The sequence below is a fragment of the Papio anubis genome, chromosome 5 (genome assembly GCF_008728515.1).
Source record: "Papio anubis isolate 15944 chromosome 5, Panubis1.0, whole genome shotgun sequence".
NCBI classification, from domain to species: Eukaryota; Metazoa; Chordata; class Mammalia; order Primates; family Cercopithecidae; genus Papio; species Papio anubis.
Genome location: NC_044980.1, coordinates 70,035,781 through 70,062,807, shown reverse-complemented (window position 1 = coordinate 70,062,807; position 27,027 = coordinate 70,035,781). Strand labels below are relative to the sequence as shown.

Genomic DNA, 27,027 nt, shown 5'->3' with positions numbered 1-27,027 from the left:
TCCAAAAAAAATAAAAATAAAAAATAAATAAATTAGGTGGGCACAGTGGCATGTGCCTGTACCCCCAGGTGCTTGGGAGGCTGAGGTGGGAGAATCACTGGCATGCAGGAGTTTGAGGCTGAAGTGAGCCATGATTACGCCACTGCACCCCAGTCCGGGTGACAGAACAAGACCTTCTTTCTGAAAAAAAAAAAAAAAAGGAAGGTGGGTCTGAAAAAGTCTAAAGGTGAACATCAAAAACAGTTCACCATTTGGGAATGGGTTTTGTTACAATCATAATCAGTATAAAATGAGGACATTATTTGAAAGACACACAGTCATTTATAGTTAGAAAAGCAAAGCCTCTTTATTTTGACATGTTTCTTCCATTACTCTCCTTGCTCCCTTAGCCCTGCTTCCTGCAGTCAGCCCTCAGATTATCTGCATCCTAGTCCTTGTCTTAGTTGTTGCATTTAGGGAAATCCAAACTAAGAAAGCATGTAGAGAGTGGCCCTAGAAAATAGAAGCTACTTGTAGCTACTTATAGGTCTGAACCTTCAAACCTCAGGATAGAATTCTGTTACTGGATCATTCACCCACCAAACAGTAACAAGGACCTCATTTCTAGTGGTAAGTGGGGTGATGGTAACCCTTGGTGTGCTATAGTATTAGGATTAAGACTCTTACCTGTGATGGGTTAAGATGAGAAACAGGTGGAAAGGGAAATGTTGGTTTATATAGTAGCTTTAGCTGGTCATATATGCATATAATCTCCACAAACAGCTAGTCTCATAGACAACTGGAATAGCCTATTAAAGTTTCAGCTAAAGTGCCATTTGGAGGATGATACCCTGTAAACATGAGATACTGTCCTCCAGAATAAATTGCATGCACTAAATCAATGATTTATGGGTCTGTGTCCACAACAGCTAGGATACGTTAGTCTTCAACACTGTATAAGCTTCCTATTACCACAAAACTTCAATCCATATTGTGTCTACTAACATTCATATAAAAGTAGCTGGACCATACCTTTACTCTCCTAATTCCCAGTTCATCAAACTATCTTCCACTTTTTCCTAGATCAGCTAAGCTTCAAGCAGCTGCTAGCCACTGCATCCATCTCCTCAAAAAAAGTAATTCTGAGGTTCTGATGAAGCCCACAGCAAAAACATTTTCCCAGTCAGTCTTTCCCACCCTTGCTCTCCATTCCAGCAACTCTGTTCCCCTGGTCTCATGTCTAATTTTAGGGGGCAAGCTTTTCTTCCTCCTTCTCCTTCTCTCTTTTCCTCTCGCCTTCTCTTCATCCTTCCCTTCATTTCTGTCTTCTTCCTTTCAAACCCAGCCAAAGATGTATATAATTAAGCAAAAACTAAGTAATCTAGGTAATTGGGACAAAAGGAAAATAGAGGGAGAAAAATAAAAGATGAAATAAGAAGGGTAATATTAGCATACAGAGAAGTTGACCACGTGGCACTTGTAGGTGCTTTGAGTTGAACTATGTCCCTGCAAAAGATGTGTTGAAGTCCTAACTCTGGGCATTTGTGAATGTGACCTTATCTGGAAATAAGGTGATTGCAGATGTAATCATGTTAAGACACCCACTAGGGTGGGTCGTAATCCAATATAGCCAGCATCCTTATAAGGGGCAAATTTGGACACAGACACCCAGGGACAATGCCATGTGATGACAGAGGCAGCGATTGGAGGGATGCAACTGCAAGCCAAGGAACACAAGGTATTGCTACTGCTATGGTTTGAATGTTTCTGTCCCCTCCAAAACTCATGTTGAAACATAATCCCCAATGTGCTGGGAGGAAGAGCCCAGTGGGAAATGTTTCAGTCATGAGAGCCCTGCCCTCACGAATAGATTAATGTAATTATAAAGGGCTTGATGAAGGGAGTTTCTCCTCCTACCTCTTGCCTTCTGCCATGTGATGATGAAACCAGAATGCTCTCACCCATTGCTGGCATCTTGATAGGGAACTTACCAGCCTCCAGAACTATGAGCTAATAAATGCCTGTTCATTATAAATTACCCAGTTTTAGGTGTTCTGTTATAGTAGGCATGAAATGGAGTAAGACAGCCAGCCACCACCAGAAGCTAGGGAAAGGTAAGGAAGTACAAAGGGTACTTCAACAAAGTTCATCAATAATGTGTATCATGCTCAGCACGGTGGCTCATGCCTGTAATCCCAGCACTTTGGGAGGCCAAGGCAGGCAGATCACTTCAGGTCAGAAGCTCAAGACCAGCCTGGTCAACATAGCAAAACCCTAGCTCTAATAAAAATACAAAAATTAGCTGGGTGTGTTAGCATACACCTGTGGTCCCAGCTACTGGGGAGGCTGAGGTGGGAGAATTGCTTAAACCTGGAGCTTCAGGCTGCAGTGAGCAGAGATCACACCACCACACTCCAGCCTGGGCAACACAGTGAGACTCCATCTCAAAAAAAAAAAACAGTGTATCATGAAAAAATTGTGCATGGATTTCAAAGTTTTTCCACACCAATAAACTGGTACTGACTTGTATAACATATCTGAATAGGGTCCTGTTTGAGGCATGAAGAAGGATATGACTTCAGTTTGAAGAGTCCACATCAGAGCAACATGAAGTCAGCTATTGCAAGAATCAACCTCAAATTTATGGTGAAGTGTGGGGACAAGAGTGGTAAAATCATCGATGCTTTACAGAAAGTTTATGGGGACAATGCCCCCAAAGAAATTAGATGCTTACAAATGGATAAGTTTACGAAGGGATGAGACAATGTTGAAGATGAAGCCCATCGCAGTAGACCATCTACGTCGATTTGCAAGAAAAAAAATTCATCTTGTTTGAGCCCTAACTGAAGAGGACCAACGATGAAGAGCAGAAACAATGGCCAACACCACAGACATCTCACCTGGGTCAGCTCACACAATTCTCACTGAAAAATTTTAGTTGAGCAAAGTTTCTACTCAATGGGTGCCAAAACCACTGTGCTCAGATCAGCTGTGCAGAAGAGCAGAATAAACAATGGGATCATTTCTTTGAAGAATTGGAACAGAAGATGAAACATGGCTTTACCAGGATGATCCTGAAGACAAAGCACAATCAGAGCAATGGCTAACAAGAGAAGAAAGTTACCGCAGCAAAGCAAAAGCAGACCAGTCAAGACCAAAGTTCTGGCAACAATTTCTGGGGATGTTCAAGGCATTTCACCTGTTGACTTTCTGAGGGGCCAAACAACAATACCATCTGCTTATTATGAGAGTGTCTTGAGAAAGTTAACCAAAGCTTTAGCGAAAAAACACCTGGGAAAGCTTCACCAGAGAGAGTATTTCTCTACCACAACAGTGCTCCTGCTTATTCCTCTCATCAGACAAGGGCAATTTTTTGAGAGTTCCCATAGAAAATCATTAGGCATCCACCTTACAGAGCTGACGTGGCTGTCTGACTTCTTTTTTTTCTAATTGATATAGTTTGAATATTTGTCCCCTCCAAGTCTCATGCTGAAGTTTGATTCCCAGTGTTGCAGGTGGGGCATAATAGGAGGTGTTTGAGTCATGGGGGCAGATTCCTCAAAAATAGATTAATGCCGTACCTGGGGGGTATGAGTTCTCACTCTTACTTCCCTCCAGATCTGGTTGTTAAAAAGAGTCTGGCGCCTCCCTCTACTCCCTCTTTCCTCTTCTCTTGCCATGATGTCTGCTCCCCTTCCCCTTTTATCATAAGTGGAAGTTTCCTGAGGTCCTCACCAGAAGCAGATGCTGACACCTTGCTACTTGTACAGCCTGCAGAACTGAGAGTCGAATGAGCCTCCTTTCAGGTATCCTTTTATAGCAATGCAAAATGGACTAACACACTAATATTAAAAAAAAAAAAAAAAAAAAAAAAATGGCAGGCATGGTGGCTCATGCTTATAATCCCAAGACTTTGAGAAGCCAAGATGAGAGGATCACTTGAGCCCAGGAGTTCAAGACCAGACTGGGCAACATGGTGAGACTCTGTCTCTACACAAAATATAAACTTAACCAGGCATGGTGGTGTCTGCCTGTCTCTGCTACTTGGGAGACTGAGGTGGGAGGATTGCTTGAACCCAGGAGGTCGAGGTTGTAGTGAGCTATGATCACACAACTGCACCCCAGCCTGAGTGGCAGAGTGAGACTCAATCTCAAGAAAACAGATGTAAAGTGTACCCATTTTTCTTCAGTTAATGATGTAAGGAAGACTGCATTGACATGGCTAAATTCCCAGGATGCTGGGAATGGACTAGATGGCTGGTATCATCGCTTACAAAAGTCTCTTGAACTTAATGGAGTTTATGTTGAGAAATAAAATGTATATTTCTCATTTTTAATCTTTTAATTCCATTTTTCCACAACCTTTTTGAAGTTCCCTCATATTCTTCCCTACAGGTTCCAAAGGTAACATAGCCCAGGGGACACCTTAATTTTGACTTCTAACCAAACCTCCAGGACTATGGAAGAATAAACACCTGTTGTTTTCAGCCAATCTGTTTGTGATACTTTGTTGTGGCAGCTCTAGGAAACTGATGGAGTAGATATTCAACATTGGACTCAGCCCTCCCAGCAGCCAAAGCAGGAGACATAATCCACAGTGGGATTAAAAGGTCTCATTTGTTCAGGGCATGCAGCGCTTTTCATGACACGGAGAGATCAGAGAAAGTTCTCCTCTAGGTCCTGCAGAGAAAACACTGTGGGATGCAGTAGACAGCTGTAGCAGATGACATCATGACACTAAATCTGATAATGAAGTTTATGCATCTGTTTCCTACAAGGTGCCTCTCTGAAGGCAGATGGCACTACCCCAGGGACAGTTTAGTAAAAGCACATCCAGGAACCAGAAAGGAAAGAGGGGACATTACCCTCAACCTTATAGAAATTTAAAAAAGTATAAAAAATACTATATTATGAAAAAGTATATACCAACACCTTAGATCATATTGATGAAATCAACAAATTCCTGGAAAAAATACGAACTACCAAAACTGACAAGAAGAAATAGATAATCTGAACAGACAGATAATAAATGAAGAGATTGAATTAGTAATCAACCACCTATGCATAAATCAAAGCCGGGGTCCAGATGTCTTCACTGTTGAATCTACCAAACATTTAAAGAAAAATTAATAGCAGTTCTTCACAAACTCTTTCAAAAAATAGAAAAGAGCACTTGTTAACTCACTTTGTGAGGCTGGTATTACCCTTATACCAAAAACAAGATAAAAACAGCCCAAGAAAGAAACCTACAGACCAAAAGCACATCTGGGATGCACCACAACAGTGTGGTCCAAAGAACACAGCTCCATAATTGCATGTCTTTGAGGCAATCTTGATAAATATTTTTCTCAAACTGGGTTTGGTTTTGAGACAGGATCTCACGCCATCACCCAGGCTGGGGTATAGTGGTGTGTGTGATCAGGGCTCACTACAGCCTTCACCTCCTGAGCTCAAACAACACTCCCACCTCAGCCTCCTGAGTAACTGGGACCACAGATGTGTGCTACCATTCTGGGGGGGATTTTTGTATTTTCTTTTTTTTCTTTTTTAAGAGGTGATTTCGCCATGTTGTCCAAGCTGGTCTCAAACTCCTGGGCTCAACTAATTTGCCTGCTTTGGCCTCCCAAAGTGCCGGGATTACAGGCGTGAGTCGCTGCACTGGGCTCAGCCTCAAACTGGGTTTCTGAGAGCAGATTTCAAGGCTGTAATTTCTGAAGAGAATAGGGAGAGTAAATATTCTGTATTTCCAATGAAATGCAGGTCCTTACTTTTTGCCAACTTCCAGGGCAGGGGACAGAAATGAGATCCTCCTGTGAAAATTAAATGTTATTTATTTATGGTTAAATGTGTGATGAACGTTAGGGGAATTGCCACTACCAAGAAAGTAAGAACTGAAGGTTGTTTTTCTTGCTGAAACTTGAACAAAGTATGTAGGGCAAAGAAGAAAAGTTATTAGATATTGAGACATATTTTGTAGTTTGATTTTAAATGTAACACAAGAAGGAGATTTCTGATTACAAGAAAATTTAAGAATTTAGAAAAATAATAAATTTAAGCATTGACTCACAAAATTTAAGAAAATTTAAGCACTGACTCACAAATAAGATAAGCTCCTTTTATCTGACTTTGAAAATACATCTCGTTAAGATAATAAACATATAATGCCAGGAGTCCAATCCTACTCCTTTTCAAGCCTTGATAAAATGCTGCCACTTTCAAAACTATGTAGCCATTTTCAATTTATTATGGCACTTGAATATTTCCTCTTACATAATTTTTTACTTTCTTCTTGGAGTTGCATGTGTCTTACTGTCATACTGGAGTGTAATCCTCTTGAGGGCAGGAATAGTCTCCAGACTCCTGCTTAGGCTTAAGATAGTGCTTTGCCTATAACCAGCACTTACTAAAAACTCCTCTATGAACTAATGAAAAGATAATGTATCTCATTACGTGGTCAGTTTAAAGTTAAATGGATTCTTTTAGACACTCAAAGTAATAAAGCTTCTTCTTAAAAGAACTGCCAGATAGAGTAAACTGTACAAATTTGTTCAAATATTTAAACATGAATTAGAGATGACTTTAACCTGATTCGTTTACACTAGTTACTTTTCTTTTTTATTTATTTTATTTTATTATTATTTTTTAGACAGGGTCTCACACTGTCGCCCAGGCTGGAGTGCAGTTGCACGATCTTGGCTCGCTGCAACCTCCACCTCTGGGTTCAAGCAATTCTCCCACCTCAGGCTCCCAGGGAGCTGGGCTTACAGGGATCTGCCACCACATCCGGCTAATTTTTGTATTTTTCTAGTAGAGATGGGGTTTCACCATGTTGACCAGGCTGGTCTTGAACTCCTGACCTTAAGTGATCCACTCACCTGGGCCTCCCAAAGTGCTGGGATTACAGGCATGAGCCACTGCACCTGGCCATTTATACTAGTTACTTTTCTTTTTCATGTTTTTATTGATACAAAATATTTGTACATATTTATGGGGTATATGCGATATTTTGATGCATGCATACAATGTGTAATGATCGTCAGGGTTATCAGGATACCCATCACCTTGAACATTTATCATTTCTTTGTATTGGGAACATTTTAAATCTTCTCTTCTACTCGACATCACTAATTAGCAGAGAAATGCAAGTCAAAATGACATCACCTTACACCTGTTAGGATGGCTATTATCAAAAAGTCAAAAGACAGCAAGTGTTGGTGAGCATTCGAGAAAAGGGGACACTTGTACCCTGTTGGTGGAAATGTCAATTGGTGCAGCCATTACGAAAAATAGTATAGAGGTTCCTCAAAAAATTAAAAATAGAACTACCATATGATCCACTAATACTACTATTGGGTATATTTCCATAAGAAATAAAAACCCTATCTCCCAGAAGTATCTGCAGTCCCATGTTAATTGCAGCATTATTTACAGAAGCCAAAAGATATGGTAACAATCTAAGTGTCCATCAACTGATGAATAAAAAAAAGAAACTGTGGTGTATACATACACACACACACACACACACACACACACACACACACACACGGATATTATTCAGCCTTAAAGAAAAAGGAACTCTTACCATTTGCAACAACATAGATGTCTTAGAGAAGAGTATGCTAAGTGAAATAAGGCAGACACAGAAAGACAAATACTGCATCATCTCATGTATATGTGGAATCTTAGAAATTAAAGTCAAACTCATAGAAAAAAATCTTCTCTTCGGCCGGGTGCACTGGCTCACGCCTTTAATCCCAGCACTTTGGGAGGTAGAGGCGGGCGGATCATGAGGTCAGGAGATTGAGACCACCCTGGCTAACACGGTGAAACCCCATCTCTACTAAAAATACAAAAAAGTTAGCCGGGCGTGGTGGCAGGCGCCTGTAGTCCCAGCTACTTGGGAGGCTGAGGCAGGAGAATGGCGTGAACCCAGGAGGCGGAGCTTTCAGTGAGCCGAGATTGCACCACTGTACCCCAGCCTGGGCAACAGTGCAAGAGCCGTCTCAAAAAAAAAAAAAAAAGAAAGAAAGAAAAATATCTTCTCTTCTAGTTATTTGGAAATACAATGTATTGTTGCTAACTATAGTCACCCTTCTGCGTTATCAAAAACTAGAACTTATTCCATCTTATCTGTTTGCTTGTACCCATTCACCAGCCTGTCTTCACTCCCCTACCCCTACACCCTTCTGCTCTCTACCTCCATGAGATCAACTTCTTTAGCTCCCACATGAGTGTGAATATGTGATTTTTGCCTTTCTGTGTCTGACTTATTTAACTTAACAAGATGGCCTTTAGTTCCCTGCATGTCGCTGCAAATGACAGGATTTCATTCCTTTTTATGGCTGAATAGTATTCCACTGTGTATATATATCACATTTTCTTTACTGATCTGTTTATAGACTTTGGTTGATTTCATATCTTGGCTATTGTGAATAGTGTGGCTATAAACGGGGGTACAAGGATCCCTTTGATACATTGATTTCCTTTCCTTTGGATAAATAACCAGTAGTGAGATTGACGGATCATATGACAGTTCTATCTTTAGTTTTCTGAGAAGCCTCCATACTGTTTTCCATAATGGGTGTCTAGATATACATTCCCACCAACAGTATACTCATTACTTTTCTTTTTATCAGATGTCCACAGCTATAAAGTGTCCCTCGGGCCTGAAGAACAGTAGTAACCTAATAGTTGGCCTTCACATTGCAAAATTATCCCTTTGAACAGCAATCCCCAACCTTTTTGGCAACAGCGACTGGTTTCATGGAAGACAATTTTTCCATGGATGGGGTGGGGAATGGGTTCGGGATGATTCAAGCACATCACATTTATTGTGCACTTTATTTCTATTATTATTACACTGTAATATATAATGAAATAACTATACAACTCGCCATAATGTAGAATCAGTGGGAGCCCTGAGTTTGTTTTCCTGCAATTAGATGGGCCCATCTGGGCGTGATAGGAGATAGTGACAGATCATCAGGCATTAGATTCTCATAAGGGGCACACAACCTAGATCCCTTGAATGCACATAGTTCACAATTGTGCTCCTGTGAGAATCTAATGCCCCAGCTGATGTAACAGGAGGTGGAGCTCAGATGGCAATGCTAGTCATGGGGAGCGGCTATAAATACAGATGAAGCTTCCCTCTTTTGCTTGCCCCTTACTCATCTCCTGCTGTGCCACCAGGTTCCTAACAGGGTACAAAGGGTACTGATTCATGGCCCGGGGTTGGGGACCCCTGCCTTTGAAGACACCCAACCAGTTTCTTCTTCTGAAACCATTATTGGAAAGGTGGATTGTATTATTCTACCCAGTTATTTCTTGTCCTCCTTTTAAGAGTATTATTCAGCTCACTTATTGTTGATAGGGACAGAAGACAGGGAACTACCGAGTAGAATAAGGCAGTTCCCTGGCAAAGGCCCCACCCTCAAGCCTGGAAACCCATGGCCCTAAATGAAGAGAGGCATTCCTGCCCTTGTGCCCAAAAGTTACCTTTTGGCCCTCCATGACCCCCTATCCTGTACCCAAATAAACTCCAGAAACCAGGCTCCAGCAGCAAAAGATGAGCAGATGAACAGAAGAGCAGAAGAACGGCAGGTAAAGAGAAGGAATGTTAGGAGGAGTTCAGCTGGGGACAGTCAGAGAATCCATCACTGGACGGTCAAACTCCAGGGGAAGATCATCTTCGTACTCCATCCCCTTTCCAGTTCCCCATCCATCCCACTGACTGCCACCCCTACCACCTAATAACCCCCACCCCACTACTCTACTTCCCTAGCATTCACTATCCTTCAAGTCCATGTGTGACCTAATTTTTCTGGGAGGGGGGACAAGAGCTCGAGATACAGAAAGCTGTCAGACTGACCCTCTGCGCTTGCAAAAATGCAGAGGGTCTATTGAGCTGGTTAACACTTAAACCGTCCGCTGATGGTAAGGCTAAAAGAGCACACTATAACACAAGCCCATTTGGGCTCCAGGAATCACAGGCTCCTGCCCCTGGACACTGCAATGGGGCTGGAAGCCTAGCGCCCCAGCTTTTGCACCCCAGCTCCTGCACCCGTCCGTCTGCATGCTCCACCTCCCATAAGGGGTTTCAGCAGGGCAGAGACCGAACACACCAGCCACAGCCCTGTTGCATGTCCTGCAAAGGGCGGGGAAAACGGGGAAATCAGGGAACTCTCCCGTTTCATTGTCACATGACTTGCAAGGCTTCCTTAAGAGAGGGGTATACTTCCCCACCCACTGACAGCAAGTTTTGACCAATAGAACCTGAGCAGAACTGAGGCATGCGGAATGTGAGTTTGAGGAGCAGCTTGTGCCAGTCACGTACAAGAGCTAATCGTTACATTTCCAGGAACTTGGCAAGCCACTTGTTAGACTGTTTGTAGCTTGAAATCGGCCATGGTGGGAGTATTAACATCACAGAAATAGCAAACACTACAAATCAGGACTTCCCCGTTCTCCCTCAAAGTTGGTTTACCAGCCCAGCAGGGAGCACGACCCAGAAAAGTTGATCTTTCAGCCTAGAGCCGGGAGTGAAGAAAACTGGTGGAGTACTACGAAAGCTCCCTTCAGCCACAGTAATTCGCTTGAGAAACGGACCTTGAACTTGAAGCTACTCAGTTGCAGGGGTTGTTCGTTACCTGAGTATAATCTAGCCAAAGCTGGTACACCATGCTGGTGTTTTGGTGAACACCAACAAGCGCCGCCTTCATCTGTCCCGACCTAGGTTGGAGGGATTTCTTCTAATAACTTGTGACATCATGTGCCTGCAGCCTGCAAGGATGCAAACCGCGCTCTGAGACTCAGGCCCGGGAATCCAGGTCTTGGAAGGTTAATGCAAAGTTATAAAACAATAGTTACATTTCAACCACACTCAGCTATTGCGTCATCTTTAAACCCTGGCCAACACAAGTCTGTCGCTCGCGGACCTTGGTGGTTTCAGAGCGACTCCCCTACCACTTTCGGGTGAAGGCCACAAGTGACGGCCCCCTTTCCCCGCAGACGTGTGAATGGAGCGCTGTGTCTTTAAGTGCGAAGCGCGGAGGTTTTCCGTCCGGGACAAAATGTCAGCTAGGCGCCTGGAGGGGGATCTACCATCCCCGACTCCCGACCAGCCGCCGGCTCCGGCAGCGTTTCGCGGGTAATGGGGTGAGTGTGGGTTTCGAGACTCGGTGGGCGAGGCGGGCCGGGCCGGGCAGCGGGGAGCGCGGGTGAGCAGCGACCGCGGACGCCCCCGCCGGCCTCCCTGGCATCAGCGCGGGGCGTGCCCTTCGCTGGGCTGCCCTTCCCCGGGCCGGCTGTCGCGATTGTGAGAAGGCAGGTGGGCCCGGGATTCTGCTGCAAGGCCCCGCTCACCATCTTCCAGTACCTCATTCTTGCTCCTTCCCTATACTCCGCTTTCGACAGGCTTGTTCGGAATGTGGAAATTCGTTGCCACTCTCCTGCTCTCCCTTTATTAAAGTTGTCTGATTACAGTCTTTTTACTGGGCAAGCGGCTGGGCGCCCTGCAGTGGGTTCTTTCTGTAATTGAGACTTACTTGGTGTCGCCCACTTTCGGAGGGAGAAAGTGAATGCAAGCCAAAAGCTTACACCAGAATCCCCACCCCTCCCCCACCCCTCGTGGCCCCCAAACAAAAGAATTTTCCGCTCCTTTCGGAGTCCGCTGGAGCAGTTTCTGTGATTTGTTGCACTAACCAAATGTCCGAGGTTTACCAAAGCAAAAATCCCCTTGAAGGAAAAAATAAATACTTACCACTAGTCGAATTTCTAATTAACCAAGACTACAAAGATAAGGTGTTTAAGAGAAACTGCTGTGGAAACAACTTAATACATTAACCTAATTAGGGTAATTATTTTCTGCTCTTTTTATTCATATATTATGATGACAGCTTTTGGAGGCAAGAATAGCTTGAGGCAGCCAAGAATTTTAAAAAGTAGACAGCGATATGTATTATAAAAAGACCAAAAACCCAAGCCAGGTAGTTCTCAATCTAAAAATTAAATTAAAAAATCTTTGAGTCACAAAGGCCTTCAAAGTAGGGCGGCTTTAAAGTCCTATAACTCAGATTAAATTATGCATTTTTACAAGATAAAATGGATCACCACCTTAATCTTTAGGACCATATCTATTAAGCAAAGTAATGCAGGCCTGAAATAAAGGTCCACTTTAAGGGCAGAGCATGTCACAATTTTCATTTTAAAAAGTGCATTAATAGAGTGCTTTTCTGCCTTTTAGCTAATGGTAGAAATATCTAAGAGTTTGGCTTATGACATTTAAGAAACATCTCTGATTCACCACATAATTACCTGTGAGTCCAGTGTATTTTTTACAGTCCACATATAACCTTTTTCTAAACTTTTACACATTTTACCATTTATTCCCCAACTCAGGTTTTACAGTTTGGAGGCATTTTTACTTGTCTTTTAACTTCAGCTAAGCCTTCAGCCTGGTGATTCCAGACTAATTTTTCTAATTGTCTGGATCTGTTTATAAATAGATTAATATATGGCAGTAAATTAATATTTCAACAGAGATGGACGGATAACAGATGAACTGTGGTTTTCTTGACACTTCAGTTGTCAACTCTAATTACTTGTATTAATTATTTTGTTCTACTTTGATTAAAGTCACTGGTGGATGAAGTAAATGTTTTTACTGTTTCCACATAAGTCTGTGTGAATTTCACATGAGTGTGAATTTCTTATCTAAGATCCAGGCTCAACCAACATATATTGGTTTAAACTCTGCCTGGTTAACCCAGCTACAGTGAGTAGCCTTGAGTATGAAAGGACAAATAGAAGTGTAATTAATTACTATGTCCTTTTGAGAACAGTGCCTGGTTCTTTGGCCTTTAGCCTGTCAAATATTTTTTTATGTGCACAAGCATAAGTATAAAATAATACAATTAACTTTTGTGGGTGCTTTATAGGATGACTGTCAATATTACAGTCATACCTTGTGTATATGCCCATATTTATACAGATTATTCATCCAGGTTTTGATTTCTTCCTTTATTCTTTATACTGGTATTCAGGGACATCATACCGAGGAATCTGGGATTGAATCTGATAGTTTATCAGGATAGAACCTCTTCAGAAATTGAGTCAAATGGAGAGATAATTAATGTGAATTTATTGTCTTCCACAGGCTTAGATTTAAGAACTCCTTCCAAATAATGGATACTCAAATGAAACTCAGCTACAGCAAGTGCAGAGGCATGGTACCAGCAACACTACTCTCTCTCTTTCCTTGAAATATCTAAAATCTGCATTTGTCTTTTCAGTTTTTTTCACCCTGAAATTGCACTCAGAGATTTCCACTGTTAATTTCATGTTAGTAGTGCTTTTATTTAGCTTCAAGAAACTTTCTTTTAAAATAGGAGCTTGGAAGCCTCATTATACAACTGAGGAACTGGAACTTTATTAGAGTCGAGTACTAAGGGTAATGTGTTTTGGTGGTGGATGACAATGCGGTTGTGCCCTGTGGGGCATGGGAGGGGAAGGGATGCTGAACTGCATGAACTTCTGTGTTAGGGTCCCTAAGACATCAGCTCCCAGGAGCTGCCCACGCCCACCCCTTCCCCAGTGGAGATGATGTAATGGAATTCACCCAAAGGAGCGAGCATTGATTTCACCTTTACCAGTCTGTTGGTAGTCTGTTTTCGCGCTGCTGATAAAGACATACCCAAGACTGGGCAATTTATAAAAGAAAGAGGTTTAATGGACTTAAAGTTCCACGTGGCTAGGGAGGCCTAACAGTCATGGCAGAAGGCGAAAGGCGCTCCTTAGCTGACTGCGGCATGAGCTAGAATGAGGGTCAAGCGAAAAGGGCTTCTTGTTTATAAAACCATCCGATCTCATGAGATTTATTCACTAGCACGAGAACAGTATGGGAGAAACCGCGCCCATGATTCAATTATCTCCCACCAGTTCCCTCCCACAACACGTGGGAATTACGGGAGTACAATTCAAGATGAGATTTGGGTGGGGACACAGCCAAACCGTATCACACAGGTATCAGAATTATTGTTGGAAGCATCTTTCCCAACCAGAGGGTACGCTTCCTCAGGGCAGAGACTATGTGACGTTCCTCTTGGAATGCTTGGCAGAAAGCACGCACCTGACCTTAGCAGGTGCACAATGAGCATTTGAATGAGAGTTGGATGGAGTGGATGGATGTAAGCAAAATACTCAAATTCATTGGCACCTTTGTGTTAGTTCAAAAAAAATTTCAAGGAAAAATTAAGGGAGCTGTTACTTTTCATTTTCTTCTTATTAGCTAACCACAGAATTAATGATATGCATTCTCATTAGGTATTTGATAAGGAAGAAATGCATATCACAGGGCTTTGGCTAATTAAACTTCCTCATTATCTTATTTTACCTTAGTGATAAGCAACCTATTTTGCATGAAGGTCAGTTTAGGAAGTGAAAATAAATTTAAGGGGTAAGGGCCTTAGATCTGTTACTCTTTTTTATTTGCTCTTTGTACTCAAACAACTCCCAAGGGGATTCCCCCAACTTAGACTACTTACTTTGTTCAATAACATAATGTCAGATGGAAAAATAACTGCCTTTTAACCACTAAAATCTTAACGTGGATGTGTCTGAGTAGTAAATATCGGTAGTTTCTTTCTTGTTCATGCCTTGAATTTATATAACACCGGAGAGTCCAACAGTGACATCATTTGCACTGTCTGATCTCAGCCACCTGTTTAGAGGCAAATAATCTTATTTCTCTTGACAGATGGGAAGAGTGAGACGCAGGTGGGCTGGGGCTGAAGACACAGAGTCAGGTTCATTTCATTTAATGCGGCATCCCCCAAGCGTCTACTCTGTGCCAGGGAGATGAATGGGATGAGCTCCTCTTCCATGACATCCTGGGTGTGCATACAGAATCTCCTTCTGCAGAGCACAGCAAACCACGTGACAATGAGCTGCCCCACACGCTGGGTTTCCTCCTCCAGGCGGCACAGCAGTGGGCTTCCCCATGGGACTGTCCCACCAGCCTCCACAGTTAAGGCTGGGCTGGCCCTGCCTGAGCTCACACGCCTGAGGAGCCAAGGGTTGTTTTGTTTTTTTGGTTTTTGTTTTTCGTTTTTCTGAGATAGGGTTTCGGTCTTGTTGCCCAGGCTGGAGTGCAATGGTGCAATCTCAGCTCACTGCAACCTCCGCCTCCCAGGTTCAAGCGATTCTCCTGCCTCAGCCTCCAGAGTAGCTGGGATTACAGGCATGCGCCACCACGCCCAGCTAATTTTTTCTATTTTTCGTAGAGATGGGTTTTCACCATGTTGGCCAGGCTGGTCTTCTGAACTCCTGACCTCAAGTGATCCACCTGCCTCGGCCTCCCAAAGGGCTGGGATTACAGGTGTGAGCCACCACACCCTGCCCCAGGGGTTGTTTTGTAAAATTATTTTTTATTTTTGTAGAGATCCTGTGATATACACACTTTCCCTAAATGTATACACGTGATCACATGCATGCTTTCTTAGCATCTTATTGCTTTTGCTTTTGTGTTTACCTCTTCCCCTTCTCCCTTCTTTCACATCAGTCACCATTGCCTCAACCCATAGTATCTCCTTTATTTTTCTTCATCTGTATCTGTATATTGCCTATACAGATATGTGTATTACTTAATAATAGTGGGATCATATTATACACTCTTCTGCATCTCTTTTCTCCCTGAACAGTTCCTCCAGATATCCTTCTAAGACATTGAACAGAACTTCATGCTATTCCTCTTTAATTGCTATATAATATTCCCTGATATAAACATATGTTATATACCCAGCCATTTTCCTGGTGGCAGGCATTCCCTTGCTTCCAGTTTCTTGTCACCCTACATGATTCTGTAATGAACATCCTGACACAAGACTGTGTTTATTGGTGCTGTTAGTTCTATAGAAGAGACCTCCAGGAGTAGAATCTCAGGTTATATCTTTTTTTTTTTTTTTTTTTCCCAAGACAGAGTTTCGCTCTTGTCACCCAGACTGGAATGCAATGGTGCTATCTCGGCTCATTGCAACCTCCACCTCCCGGGTTCAAGCAATTCTCCTACCTTAGCCTCTCGAGTAGCTGGGAATATAGGCACCCGCCACCACGCCCAGCTAATTTTTGTATTTTTAGTAGAGAAAAGGTTTCACCATGTTGGCCAAGCTGCTCTTGAACTCCTGACCTCAGGTGATCCACCTGCTTGGGCCTTCCAAAGTGTTGGGATTATAGGCGTGAGCCACCGAGCCCAGCCTCTGTTTTTAATTAATATAGAAACTGCAGCCGGCCCTATCACACAGGTATCAGAATTATTGTTGGAAGCATCTCTTTCCCCACCAGATGGTACGCTTCCTGCGAGCAGAGACTTCGTGACATTCCTCTTGGAATGCTTGGCAGAAAGCACGCACCTGATCTTAGCAGGTGCACAATGAGCATTTGAATGAGAGTTGGATGGAGTGGATGGATGTAAGCAAAATACTCAAATTCATTGGCACCTTTGTGTTAGTTTTAAAAAAAAATGTTCAAGGAAAAATTGAGGGAGCTCTTACTTTTCATTTTCTTCTTATTAGCTAACCACAGAATTAATGATATGCATTCTCATTGGATATGCTCATGACTGTAATCCCAGCACTTTAGGAGGCTGAGGCAGGTGGATCACTTGAGCCAGGAGTTCAAGAAAGACCAGCCTGGGTAACATAGACCCCGTCTCTACCAAAAAATACAAAAATTAGCCAAGCATGGTGGCATGCACCTGTAGTCCCAGCTACTTTGGATGCTGAGGTGGGAGGATCGCTTCTTGAGCCCGGGAAGCAGAGGTTTGCAGTGAGCCATGATTGTGCCACTGCACTCCAGCCTAGGTGACAGAGCAAGACCCTGGGAAGGAGGGAAGGGAGGGAGGGAGGGAAGGAAGGAATGGCCAGAATGCTTTCCTAAAATCCATCCCATCTTCACTAGTAATTGAGGAGTGTGTGCGTTTTCTCTATCTCCCTTGTAACTTTGGCTGTTAGACCTCTTAATGTTTCTTGGTGTGATGGATGTAAAATGATACCTTCCTGCTACTTTAATAGCATTTCCATGAATATAAGTGATGTTGTGCACCTTTTCACAAATTTCCTGGCTATTTGAGTTTGCTATTAGGTCATTTGCCTACTCATATTTCTCGTCTGTTTTTCTATCGGGCTCTTTGTCTTTTTATTGTCAGTTTGAAGAGCCCTTTGTGTGTTATGGTTGTGGCTGAAGTGTCTGAAGAGCTTTCTCCCCCTCCACATTGCAGGGGCAGCTGAAATGCACTCGGGTTGTTTAGCAGAGCTAACCAGGCTGTTACGGTAGATACTGAGACTGAGGATTGTATTGAGCTAGAATATAGCCGCATGGTGTGGAGGACTGAGAAGGTGAGGCAGTTCTGCCCCATGCTGCCTTCCACCGGTTACGACCTCCAAAATCGAAGGGCTGCCCAGGCAGAGGATGTCCCCCTGCCACCCTCGGAGGGGCAGCGCTGTGCTGGCCGACATTTGTGAGGCTTCTACTAGGTCAAAAGGATTAAGACGTCAAAGTCAGTGCTTCTCACCTTGTGCCCACTTTAACTCCTAACAGCTGGCATTCACCTGTGCAACACGCCCTCTGGGCATTCCAGTTTTTAAAGAAACCCGGAGAGGTAAAAAGCATGACAATAATCGGTCACCTCTGGCTCTATTAGGGGCACATCAGTAAGGATGACTCTCAGACTTTGGCACAAGTAAGACAATCTGCGGGTTTATGTGCAGTTTCCAAGCTTTAGCTCAAGCATATCAGAATGCAAAGCAATACTCTTGATGTTATAAGAAACATTTACATCCCTTTTAATACTCTGTCCACTTTTGTGTTTGTCCAGTAATAAAAAAGGACCTCGGGAAAGATCAGATTCAACATAGAAGGAAATAGAAATTTTAAAAAAGAAAAAAGTATAGAAAAAATTCTAAGTCAAGTTAGATAATTAAAAAAATGTTTATAACCCTTACATCTTACTCTGTTTAGCAACCATAATGTTACATAACCATAATATTTACTGGCCACAAAAATACCATTCTTGAAGGTGGTCTGTAACTCCTCATCCTACTTTCTCCCACTTTTGAGACTTTAGCAATGTAATAAATCTCTTGGGGGAAAATGTAGCCTTTAATTTCTAAAGATTTTTTATGCTAATTGGTCTTTATCATGAGTGACCATATTTAAATCAATGCCTGTATATCAGAAGACATGTAAATAGCCATTTCCTTGTTAGAAGATGCATGGTACTTGTCTTTTTTGATGATTCTGGCAGATCTGTTATCTTTTTTAAAAAATGAGATATGTTAAATGTCATACCTGATCCGGAGTGGACTTGCTTGGTGGGAAAAATAATACTTAGGTTTAGAAAAGTACTGTGCATCTCTAACAAGACTATTAGCAACTGAATTCATAGTTTACACTAAATGCTACTGTTACTATAGCAGCTTATTTTTCCTATTCTCATCTTTGTCTTCAGTTTTTTCCAGTTGTGTTTAACAAGAAAGGTTCTGGAATTTTGTCATGTCCATGGCTGCTGGTTCAAAATCTGACAGCATGAACAGCATTGATCTCACTGTGCCTGGGTCTCACCTTGCCCTTTTCTCCCTGAGATAAGTTCTCACAAGAGCTCAAGAAGTCTGTCATGTGTTTTCTTCTCATTGTTTTTCAACTTTCAAAGCAAATTTATCTAGAATCACACATTTGGTCCTTTGTGAACTTATTTCCTAAGGAATAAACTTTGCCTTTTTTTGTATTCCGTTTTCTTTAATAGGTTATTGCAGTGGTGAATTATTTTCCTAATAAAAAAGACTGCGGTGACAGTCATTGCATTATGTTTGGATCCTTTTAACAGATTTTGTGTTGAACAAAGCAAGACATTATTACTTTTATTTCTTTTTCTTCCTTAATTAAAAGTATTGAGCAAACTTTGTATCTTGCAAATACGTAGAGGGGATCTTTTAGTTAGCAAAAACAATAAAGAAAACTAATTTTATTTGTTTTATTCCTTGGGTATCTATGAAAGGGTTAGAAAAAGTGAACGAGGGCATGGCGCTGCTCATTATTTCTAGTATCTATCTTTAAGGTGGTTTGAATGCATTTCTTTCACTGGCCTGCCTGTCCTCTGAATTTACTCCTAGCACTGCTGATGGTTCTTCGGAACTCAGGAATCGTGTTGCATGCATTGTTTCTACCCGTGGAACCTGAGATGGTTGGAAACCCTGAGGCAATGACAGGGACCCCAGAGTCCTTGGGAAATGACCCACTGTCTAATTTAAAGGTAAAAATTTAGAGTGCTGCTTTGGACATTGCCATTTCCTAAATGTGCATATCTTAAAAGCATTGCTTTCAGTACTGCCGATTTTCTCATGGTAGATTGTTTTTATAATCACAAAAACATATTTTTATCTTGAAAAGCATACAGTCGTTGAAAGCTTTTTAAAAGCTTTCACCACTGGCTCTTCCACTCCTGAAGTTTAAGAAACAAAATTTTCATTCCCAGAGCTTTTTTTCTGGTCATTGCTGAAGTGTGCTGTGCAGCACCCAGAGAAGACTGCATAAGGAAGCCTCGCTGTTATTCTGAAGACAGTACCTTTTTTATTGTTGTTGTTATTGTTAAGAAAGGAGAGACTAGTTAAAGCTAACACAGACACTGCACGGAGTTAGCTAGTTCTTTCCGTTCAAGCAGCTTAGCCTCCCGCTATTAGTATAAATACTTGTTGACTAGGGATCCACTTGATTTCAAAGAGGATTCCTAGTATAGGAAGGGCTAGACATTTTTAACAGTTTTTTTCCTGAGGAATCAACACTTAATACTGAAGATTAATTAGAAACCTAGACATCTACCCACACTATAGGATTTTTATCGGTAAGAAAATGGAGGGCGGCATGCTTTCTCAGACTAACTGTAGTCTAGGAGCTGTGTGCGTGATCCTAACACTCATTATTATTCTTCCCCTGCTCCCCAGCGTGCGGGCGCCGCAGAATGAGGAGTGGCGAGCCGGCCTGCATCATGGACGAGGCCCGCGGGCTAGACGACGCGGCGGCACGGGGCGGTCAGTGTCGGGGACTGGGGCCGGCGCCAATGCCTCCCGGCCGCCTGGGGGCGCCGTACTCCGAGGCCTGGGGCTACTTCCACCTGGCCCCGGGGCGCCCCGGGCATCCGTCAGGCCACTGGGCCACCTGCCGTCTGTGCGGGGAGCAGGTGGGCCGCGGCCCGGGCTTCCACGCAGGGACCTCGGCGCTGTGGAGGCACCTGAAGAGCGCGCACCGGCGGGAGCTGGAGAGCAGCAGCGCCCGGCGCTCACCACCTGCCGCGCCCTGCCCGCCGCCGCCCGTCCCCGCTGCGGCCCCTGAGGGCGACTGGGCGCGCCTGCTGGAACAGATGGGCGCACTGGCCGTGCGCGGCAGCAGGCGGGAGCGGGAGCTGGAGCGGCGTGAGGCGGCCGTGGAGCAGGGTGAGCGCGCCCTGGAGCGGAGGCGGAGGGCGCTGCAGGAGGAAGAGCGCGCCGCGGCCCAGGCGCGCCGGGAGCTGCAGGCCGAGCGGGAGGCGCTGCAGGCGCGGCTGCGGGAAGTGAGCCGCCGTGAGGGCGCCTTGGGCTGGGCTCCCACTGCGCTGCCGCTCAAGGACGACCCCGAGGGGGACAGGGACAGCTGCGTCATCACAAAGGTCCTCCTGTAGGGGTGTGGCCACTTCCCCACCCCAGGCCAGCGCTTCTCCGACCAACGCCTTCAGCCCCCGCTGGCACCGAAGCCAGGCCCGAAGCAGCCGCTACTCACTTGGAAGCTCCAGCTAACTGTAGGGCCTTCCGCGCCTGAAGGCTTCAGCTTGAGAAGCACTTCGAAGCCAGAGCAGAACCAAAACTCACTTCCATGGGGTCACCTGGGGTGCCTGGGCGGCCTTTCGTGGGCATGCACGCAAGGGATGGGGTAGCACACGGAACACCCGAGAGCTGCAGCAGCCCCGTGAACCCAGACCCCCTGGTGCCATGACCACTTAGGGCTGGGAACCCGAACCTGGTGACTTTGAAAGGATAGAGAGCTTCATTCCATACCAAAGACTTATCACACCATGTGCCTCCAACAGCCCAAGGTGGAGGGTGCGGGGAAATGAGAAAGCTTTTTACCAAAAAAAGAGTTCCTAATGCATAATCTGCCCAACACCAAGTTCTGAAGGGTCAGAGGGATGTCCCCTCCAGTTTCCGTGACTGCTGTAGACCCGCATCATCTCTAGCCCTCATCGGGGCAGTCCCAAAGAGCCCCCTTTTTTACTCCCCATATTATTCAACCAATACCAGGTGCACTCTGTCTCCCCTCGGCCATCTTTCCCTTGGTTCAGACCTAACGACAAGTGTGGCACATATGTCCACTTTCAGGCCTCACATCTGCCACCTTAGCAAGACATCAGCTCATCCCCTTGTCACTAGGAAGAGGGTTTCTTCCCCACGTGTCGTCATAGTCCTCACCTCTGGGCTGAAGGGGAAAGCATCCCTTCGCATAAGGCCACATCTTCCTGTCATTTTCCATCCCATTCCTCTCCCATGTTTACTGGGTCTTTCCTCCTGTAGTATTTCCCCTTTCGCTGTCTCAGTCCCTCCCTTTCCCCCAGGATCTTCCTCATCAATACTCAGGCTCCCTTTCTTACTGAAAAGAAAGACTTAACCCAGAAGGGCCAACAAGTCCTTGCTGCCTATACTTCCTCCCCAGTTTTTACTCCTTCACTCTGGTTCAGTTTTCTATGCTACAGTGGACTATTTCCAAGTCGCCACAATCTCTCAGTGACCAAATATGATCTATTTGCAGCCTCCATTTTGCTTAATCTCTCCCTTCTTGAAATTGCTCTCTTGGTAGGTGGATCGTGTTTTTCCTCCAAAGAATTCCTTTTCCTGTTGTATACTGGTTCCCAGATTTTTCACAGGCCTCTTTTATTTCCCTCTTTTTTTATATTGAAAAATTCCACACATCCAGAAAAAGTTGAAAGGCTAGCACAATGAATACTCAGATACGTACTCTCCACTTGGATTGAATAGTTAACATTTTGCCAGATTTACTGTTCTCACCCCCCATGCATGTGTACATAAAATGACATTTCACCCCTGAGTATTTCCACATAGATTTCCTGAGAACAAAGACATTGTTCTACGTGATTACAATAAGATTATCATGCTTAAAAATATAAACAATAACTTCTTTATAACCTCTAATATAGAGCCCTTAATCAGTATTCAACAATTGTCTCCAAAATGTTTGTCTTTAAAAAAAAAAAAAAAAAAAAAAACCAGGTCCCATCAAGGTTCATACATTCTTTTGGTTTCAACTCTAGTCACTTTTAGTCTAGAACAATCCCGACATATTTTCCCATGACACTTTGTGAAGCAACCAGGCCAGCTGTCTTAGCAAATGTCCTTTATTCTGGAAGTGTCTGATTGCTTCCTTAGGCCTATATCTAATACTCCACTCGTGGCTCATCTCCCTGCAGAATTGTAATCTCCTCTGGGCCAGGGACTCCTGAATATCTCCAGGCCGGGTGATCTCCCCAGGCCTGATCCTTCATGCCCAATCCCTTGCTGCACGTCTCCACTCCTCCTTGCACATCCTGCCTCTGTGAGTGGAAGAGGCGAATCTATTCAACCCCACATCACACCTCTCACCTGATGACTTACATTTACTAGGCACTAACAATGTATCAGGCACATACGACACACTTAACATGCATTAATTATCTCACTTTACTCTCACACCAGCTCCATGGTAACATTGTGCTGAGCTAGAAGGGTTAAGTAGCCTGTAGAAGATCACAGCTGGCCGGCAGTAGAGGTGGGATCCCACTGCAGACAGTCTCCCTCACAGATGCCATGCTCCCACCGTACCACCATGCACTGCTTCCTGAGATCTCTGCTTCCCTCAGTCGACCCAGCTGACACCTGTTTCCTTCCTAACTCCAACTAATTAATTCCAGTTAATGGAATTGACTGGAATTAGTGACATTAATATTTACTGAGCATTCACCATGTGTTGTCAGAGCTGTGCTAAATGCTTTACAAGAATAATTACCTGCCATGAAGCAACCCTATGACATAGGTGCTACTATGCCCATTTTGTAGATGAGACAGGTTCAGGGGAGTTACTAACAGCTTCAAGTCATACAGCAGCTAAGAGTCTGTATGGGGTTTGAACTGCGGTCTCACTGAATGCTGGGCGCCTGCTCTGCTAAGTCTATTTCTACAAAATATTGCACTGCCTTCCTGCCAAGCATAGGGCCCATTTATCATGCATATTCCCATCCTTGTCTCCCTCAACTGTCCCTTACCTGAGTCACAATTTGGCCAAAGCCAAAGGGACTGTCCTAAGCCAGTATTGATTTATTATCCACTCTTCCTGCTCAAAAGTCCCCAAGATCACCTATCAATCACCTACTTATTAGAGTGCAAGCTTTGACTGTCACCTGACATTCAAGTCCCCTTCTGCCCCCGTGCCAGTCCTCTCCCTTCCCCTACATATGCCCTATGCTCCAGCCAAATTGGACTCTGTTCTTCCTGATAAGACCTGGTATTGGCATCTTTATGCCACAGTTTGCCTTCCCTCCACTTTAAAAAGCCTCTTCAGTCTCTCGGTACAAAAAACATCCCACCCATTTTCTAAAACCATGCTTTCCTTGATTTCTCCTCATGTCGAGACATTTCTTTCTTCTCTGGTCTCCTAGCATTCTGTCTCACAACCCTCAGGACAGGCCAGCCAGTGTATGGCTATGGGTTTTTATCTCACCTCCCCTGCCAGACCCTGAGCCTTTGCGGGGAGTAGACTCACCCCACTCCCACAGTGCCTTGCATTCCATAGCTGCTCAGTACATTAACCCATTCAATGTCTTTAAGATTTTTACTAGTTTTCCTGTAATTACTAATATAATCATTTATCTTTAATTCTGAGTAAAATTCACAACAACAAATAAAGGAAATAGCAGTAATAATTTTTAAGCTGTTTAGTCAATAAAGATTTAATGCATCAGTTATTGGACTGTTTGGTTTGAAGCCAATCAACCAACTATTCTGGTATGTAAATCTTTTTTATTATACAAGTAACACAAAATGTATTGCCTCAACCGAGGAAGAACAGAAAAAATAATACCTCAAAATCCTGTCACCTCTGTAAAACTGCTATTAACATTTTAATGTATTTTCTTTTGTCTTTTGCAATTTTTATATTACTCTAGTAATAGTATAAGTTATTTTCAAGTATTGGAACTTAACTTCTTCATATGGATTTATATGGGCTAGATGATCTGAATTTCCTTTTTAGAAGGAAAAAGACTTCCACAAATGTTACTCTTCCATCTCACCAACTGTAAGAACCATTAAAACATAGGAAAAGATTTAGAGTCTTAACTACTGCCTCAAAGATGGCTAGTGCGAGCCTGAATGTTCTGTTCAGGATATACAGAACAATAAACCTGAGTGCTGAGTTAAGGGAAGAGGTTTTTACTTTCTGTTTATACACTTCTGCATTGTTGTAATTTTTTACACAAAGTATGAATTACTTTTATGATAAAAAATTTTGTTCGTAGACAAAATTCCTCTCCTTCAGCATTCAGCTTCCTTAGTTAAAATACAATCTCCAACGAAAGCATGGATACGATCCCCGTTTCCAGAAAATCCTAGAAACAAATGCAGCCCTTGTTCAGTCCAACTCCATCATTTGATAGATTAGGAAAATAGGTCCCAGAGAGTGACTTGTCCACTGTCAGGATATGGTGGCTGTGGCGCGTCACCTGACTCCAGCCTACTTAACGCATTTCAGCCTCTTCCGCCTTGAGAGCTCCTGCTGCTCACCTGAAACCATTCCCAAGGAACCCACAAAAGCAGGCTCCCCGGGAGGATTCCTGAGAACACCTACACACAAGCCTCAGAGATCTGCCAAGACATTCTCTTTCCGATAGAACAATTTAATATTTTTCTATCAAATAGTTGCCAAATGACCTGCGCCAGTCAAAACTCAATCTGACTTGTGACTACAAAGTAATCTGATGAATCCCAAAGGTATATACAAATCTATCTATCTAAGGCATTTTCTCTTCAAAGTAGAAGACCTGGAAGACTACACAGTTATTCCCAAAATGCTTCAATATTTCTGGAACTCCTCTTTTAGAGTGGCCATGAGTCCCCAGCACATTCTTTAAAACATCCTTGAGTTCGCAAATACCCCTCTTTCCAGGATACATTTGATTTTTTAAAAGAACTGCCAATTATTCAGAGTCTGGTGAATACGGTAGATGATTAACCAGATTAACATTTCTGGTTAATAAGGTGAAATTATAATAAAACAATAATTATTTTAGTGTGGCTCATAAATTGATCTTGATAGTGGTATATTAAGGTTAAGTAAAGGCAGCATGGTCACCGTAGAGATTAAAGCCCATTTTAGTTGGTTTATGATGTGAATGAATTCAGGTAGCACTGGGAGTCATTATATGTTTAAATAGTATTAAATATTTCTTTTTATGAAAATCTTAATTATGACATTCTCTGAAATCTGGTTTCACAGTATTAAAATAAGGCTTTAAGGAAAAACATTAAATGGTAATGAAAGCTTTATTCTTTTAGTATATATTCTCGTGGGCTTTTGGTCAAGATAAGTAATGACCAGATGAATGAGCTGGCAACCTTCTGCCCTCTGAAGTCTACTAGTAATTGGAAGCTAAGTAAAACGTTGTCACATGTTTAAATACATTTGATAATATTCCACCAGCTTCTCCCTGTATTCTGCATGCTGGGCAATGAAATACCACAGCATTTTAACATAGATGAAGAGTGATTTTTTTTAAAGAAAGAATTTCCAAAAGTCGTTCTTGGCTGGGCATGGTAGTTCATGCCTGTAATCCCAGCACACTGGGAGGGCCAAGGCGGGAGGATCGCTTGAGCCTAGGAGTTGAAGACCAGCCTAGGCAACACAGGGAGACCCCATATCCACAAAAAATTCAAATTTTCAGCCAGGTGTGCTAGTACACACTTGTCATCCTAGCTACTCAGGAAGCTGAGGTGGAAGGATTGCTTGAGCCTGGGAGGTGGAGACTGCAGTGAGCTATGACCATGCTACTGCATTCTGGCCTGGGCAGTAGAGGAAGACTTTGTCTCAAAAAAAAAAAAAAAAAAAAGACATTCTTACATAGCAGGCAGACATTGTTTGCCTCCATTCACATTAACTTTCCCATCTCTGTCTGCTCTTCACCCTCCAAAGACTTGATTTACATGTTCTCCATCACTTCCAGTTCCAGTGACCTGATTCCTGTTGCATGGTTTTTTTGTATAGTCATGAACTGCATAATGCAATTTCATTTTTGTTTTTTTGGTAGAGTCATGCACCACCTAAAGTTTCAGTCTATGACATACCACACATACAGTGGTGGTCCTGTAAGATTACCACACTGTTATTTTTACTGTACCTTTTCTATGTTTAGATATGTTTTGATATATGAATACTTACTGTGTTAGACGACAGAATTCTGTACAGGTTTGTAGCCTAGAAGCAATCAGTATACCATATAGCCTAGGTGTACAGTAGGCTGTACCATCTAGGTTTGTGTGAGTACCTCTACCATGTTTGTACAGTGACGAAATCACCACCAAGGCATTTCTCAGAACATATCCCCATCGTTAAGTGATACATGACTGTACTTAGTGCTCAGATTTAGAACCATAGAACCCAGATGTCTGAGCAAGCAGTTATTCTTCTCAGGTAGAGGAGATACATAATTGAACAAGGGGCTGCAGCCTCAATGAGGTCTGTTGTCTACATACCCAGAACTCTCAAACACATAACTAAAAAGATTTTGAAAGCACAGTTTGTAAGATTCCCCTAAATAGATCTGGTTTAGAAACAGTCTGAAAACATTAAGAAAAAAGCCCCAAATCCTTCCTGCATCAAATGCTCCACCCAAATTTTTGCTTTAAAATTTTGGCTTTAAAACTTTGGAATGAACAGAAACGATTTTGGATTAATACTTTCTGGAACTATCAAGGCCTGCATGTATTA

The 27,027-nt window shown here is 43.1% G+C and overlaps 2 protein-coding genes and 1 non-coding gene across 5 annotated transcripts in view; 2 read left to right on the top strand and 1 right to left on the bottom strand.

Moving 5' to 3' along the window:
* The window catches only part of PDE8B (phosphodiesterase 8B), a 330,903-nt gene extending 320,166 nt beyond the window's left edge, over positions 1-10,737 (bottom strand). The window contains exon 1 of one of the 3 annotated variants that reach the window (XM_031666255.1): positions 10,629-10,737. Coding sequence is in view for 1 of the 3 variants with exons in the window: in XM_031666254.1 (XP_031522114.1) it covers positions 10,629-10,700 (72 nt within the window). In the remaining 2 variants the exon portion in view is untranslated. The remainder of the gene's footprint in view (positions 1-10,628) is intronic. The other 2 variants (XM_031666254.1, XM_031666256.1) reach the window with 2 other exon arrangements.
* A 288-nt stretch (positions 10,738-11,025) lies between these two features.
* On the top strand, positions 11,026-25,567 carry ZBED3 (zinc finger BED-type containing 3). The gene is made up of 3 exons (XM_009208645.4): positions 11,026-11,136; positions 19,143-19,282; positions 19,971-25,567. The coding sequence occupies exon 3, from the start codon at positions 19,988-19,990 to the stop codon at positions 20,681-20,683; it is 696 nt and encodes a 231-aa protein (XP_009206909.1). The 5' UTR covers positions 11,026-11,136; positions 19,143-19,282; positions 19,971-19,987; the 3' UTR covers positions 20,684-25,567.
* LOC116275181 lies at positions 17,355-17,492 on the top strand. The gene has a single exon (XR_004184133.1). It is a non-coding gene; the product is annotated as a small nucleolar RNA SNORA47 (small nucleolar RNA).
* Positions 25,568-27,027: the final 1,460 nt, after the last annotated feature.

Bases quoted from the DNA above. Each gene is read 5' to 3' on its own strand.
- ZBED3 (XM_009208645.4), top strand. From the start codon at position 19,988: ATGAGGAGTGGCGAGCCGGCCTGCATCATGGACGAGGCCCGCGGGCTA.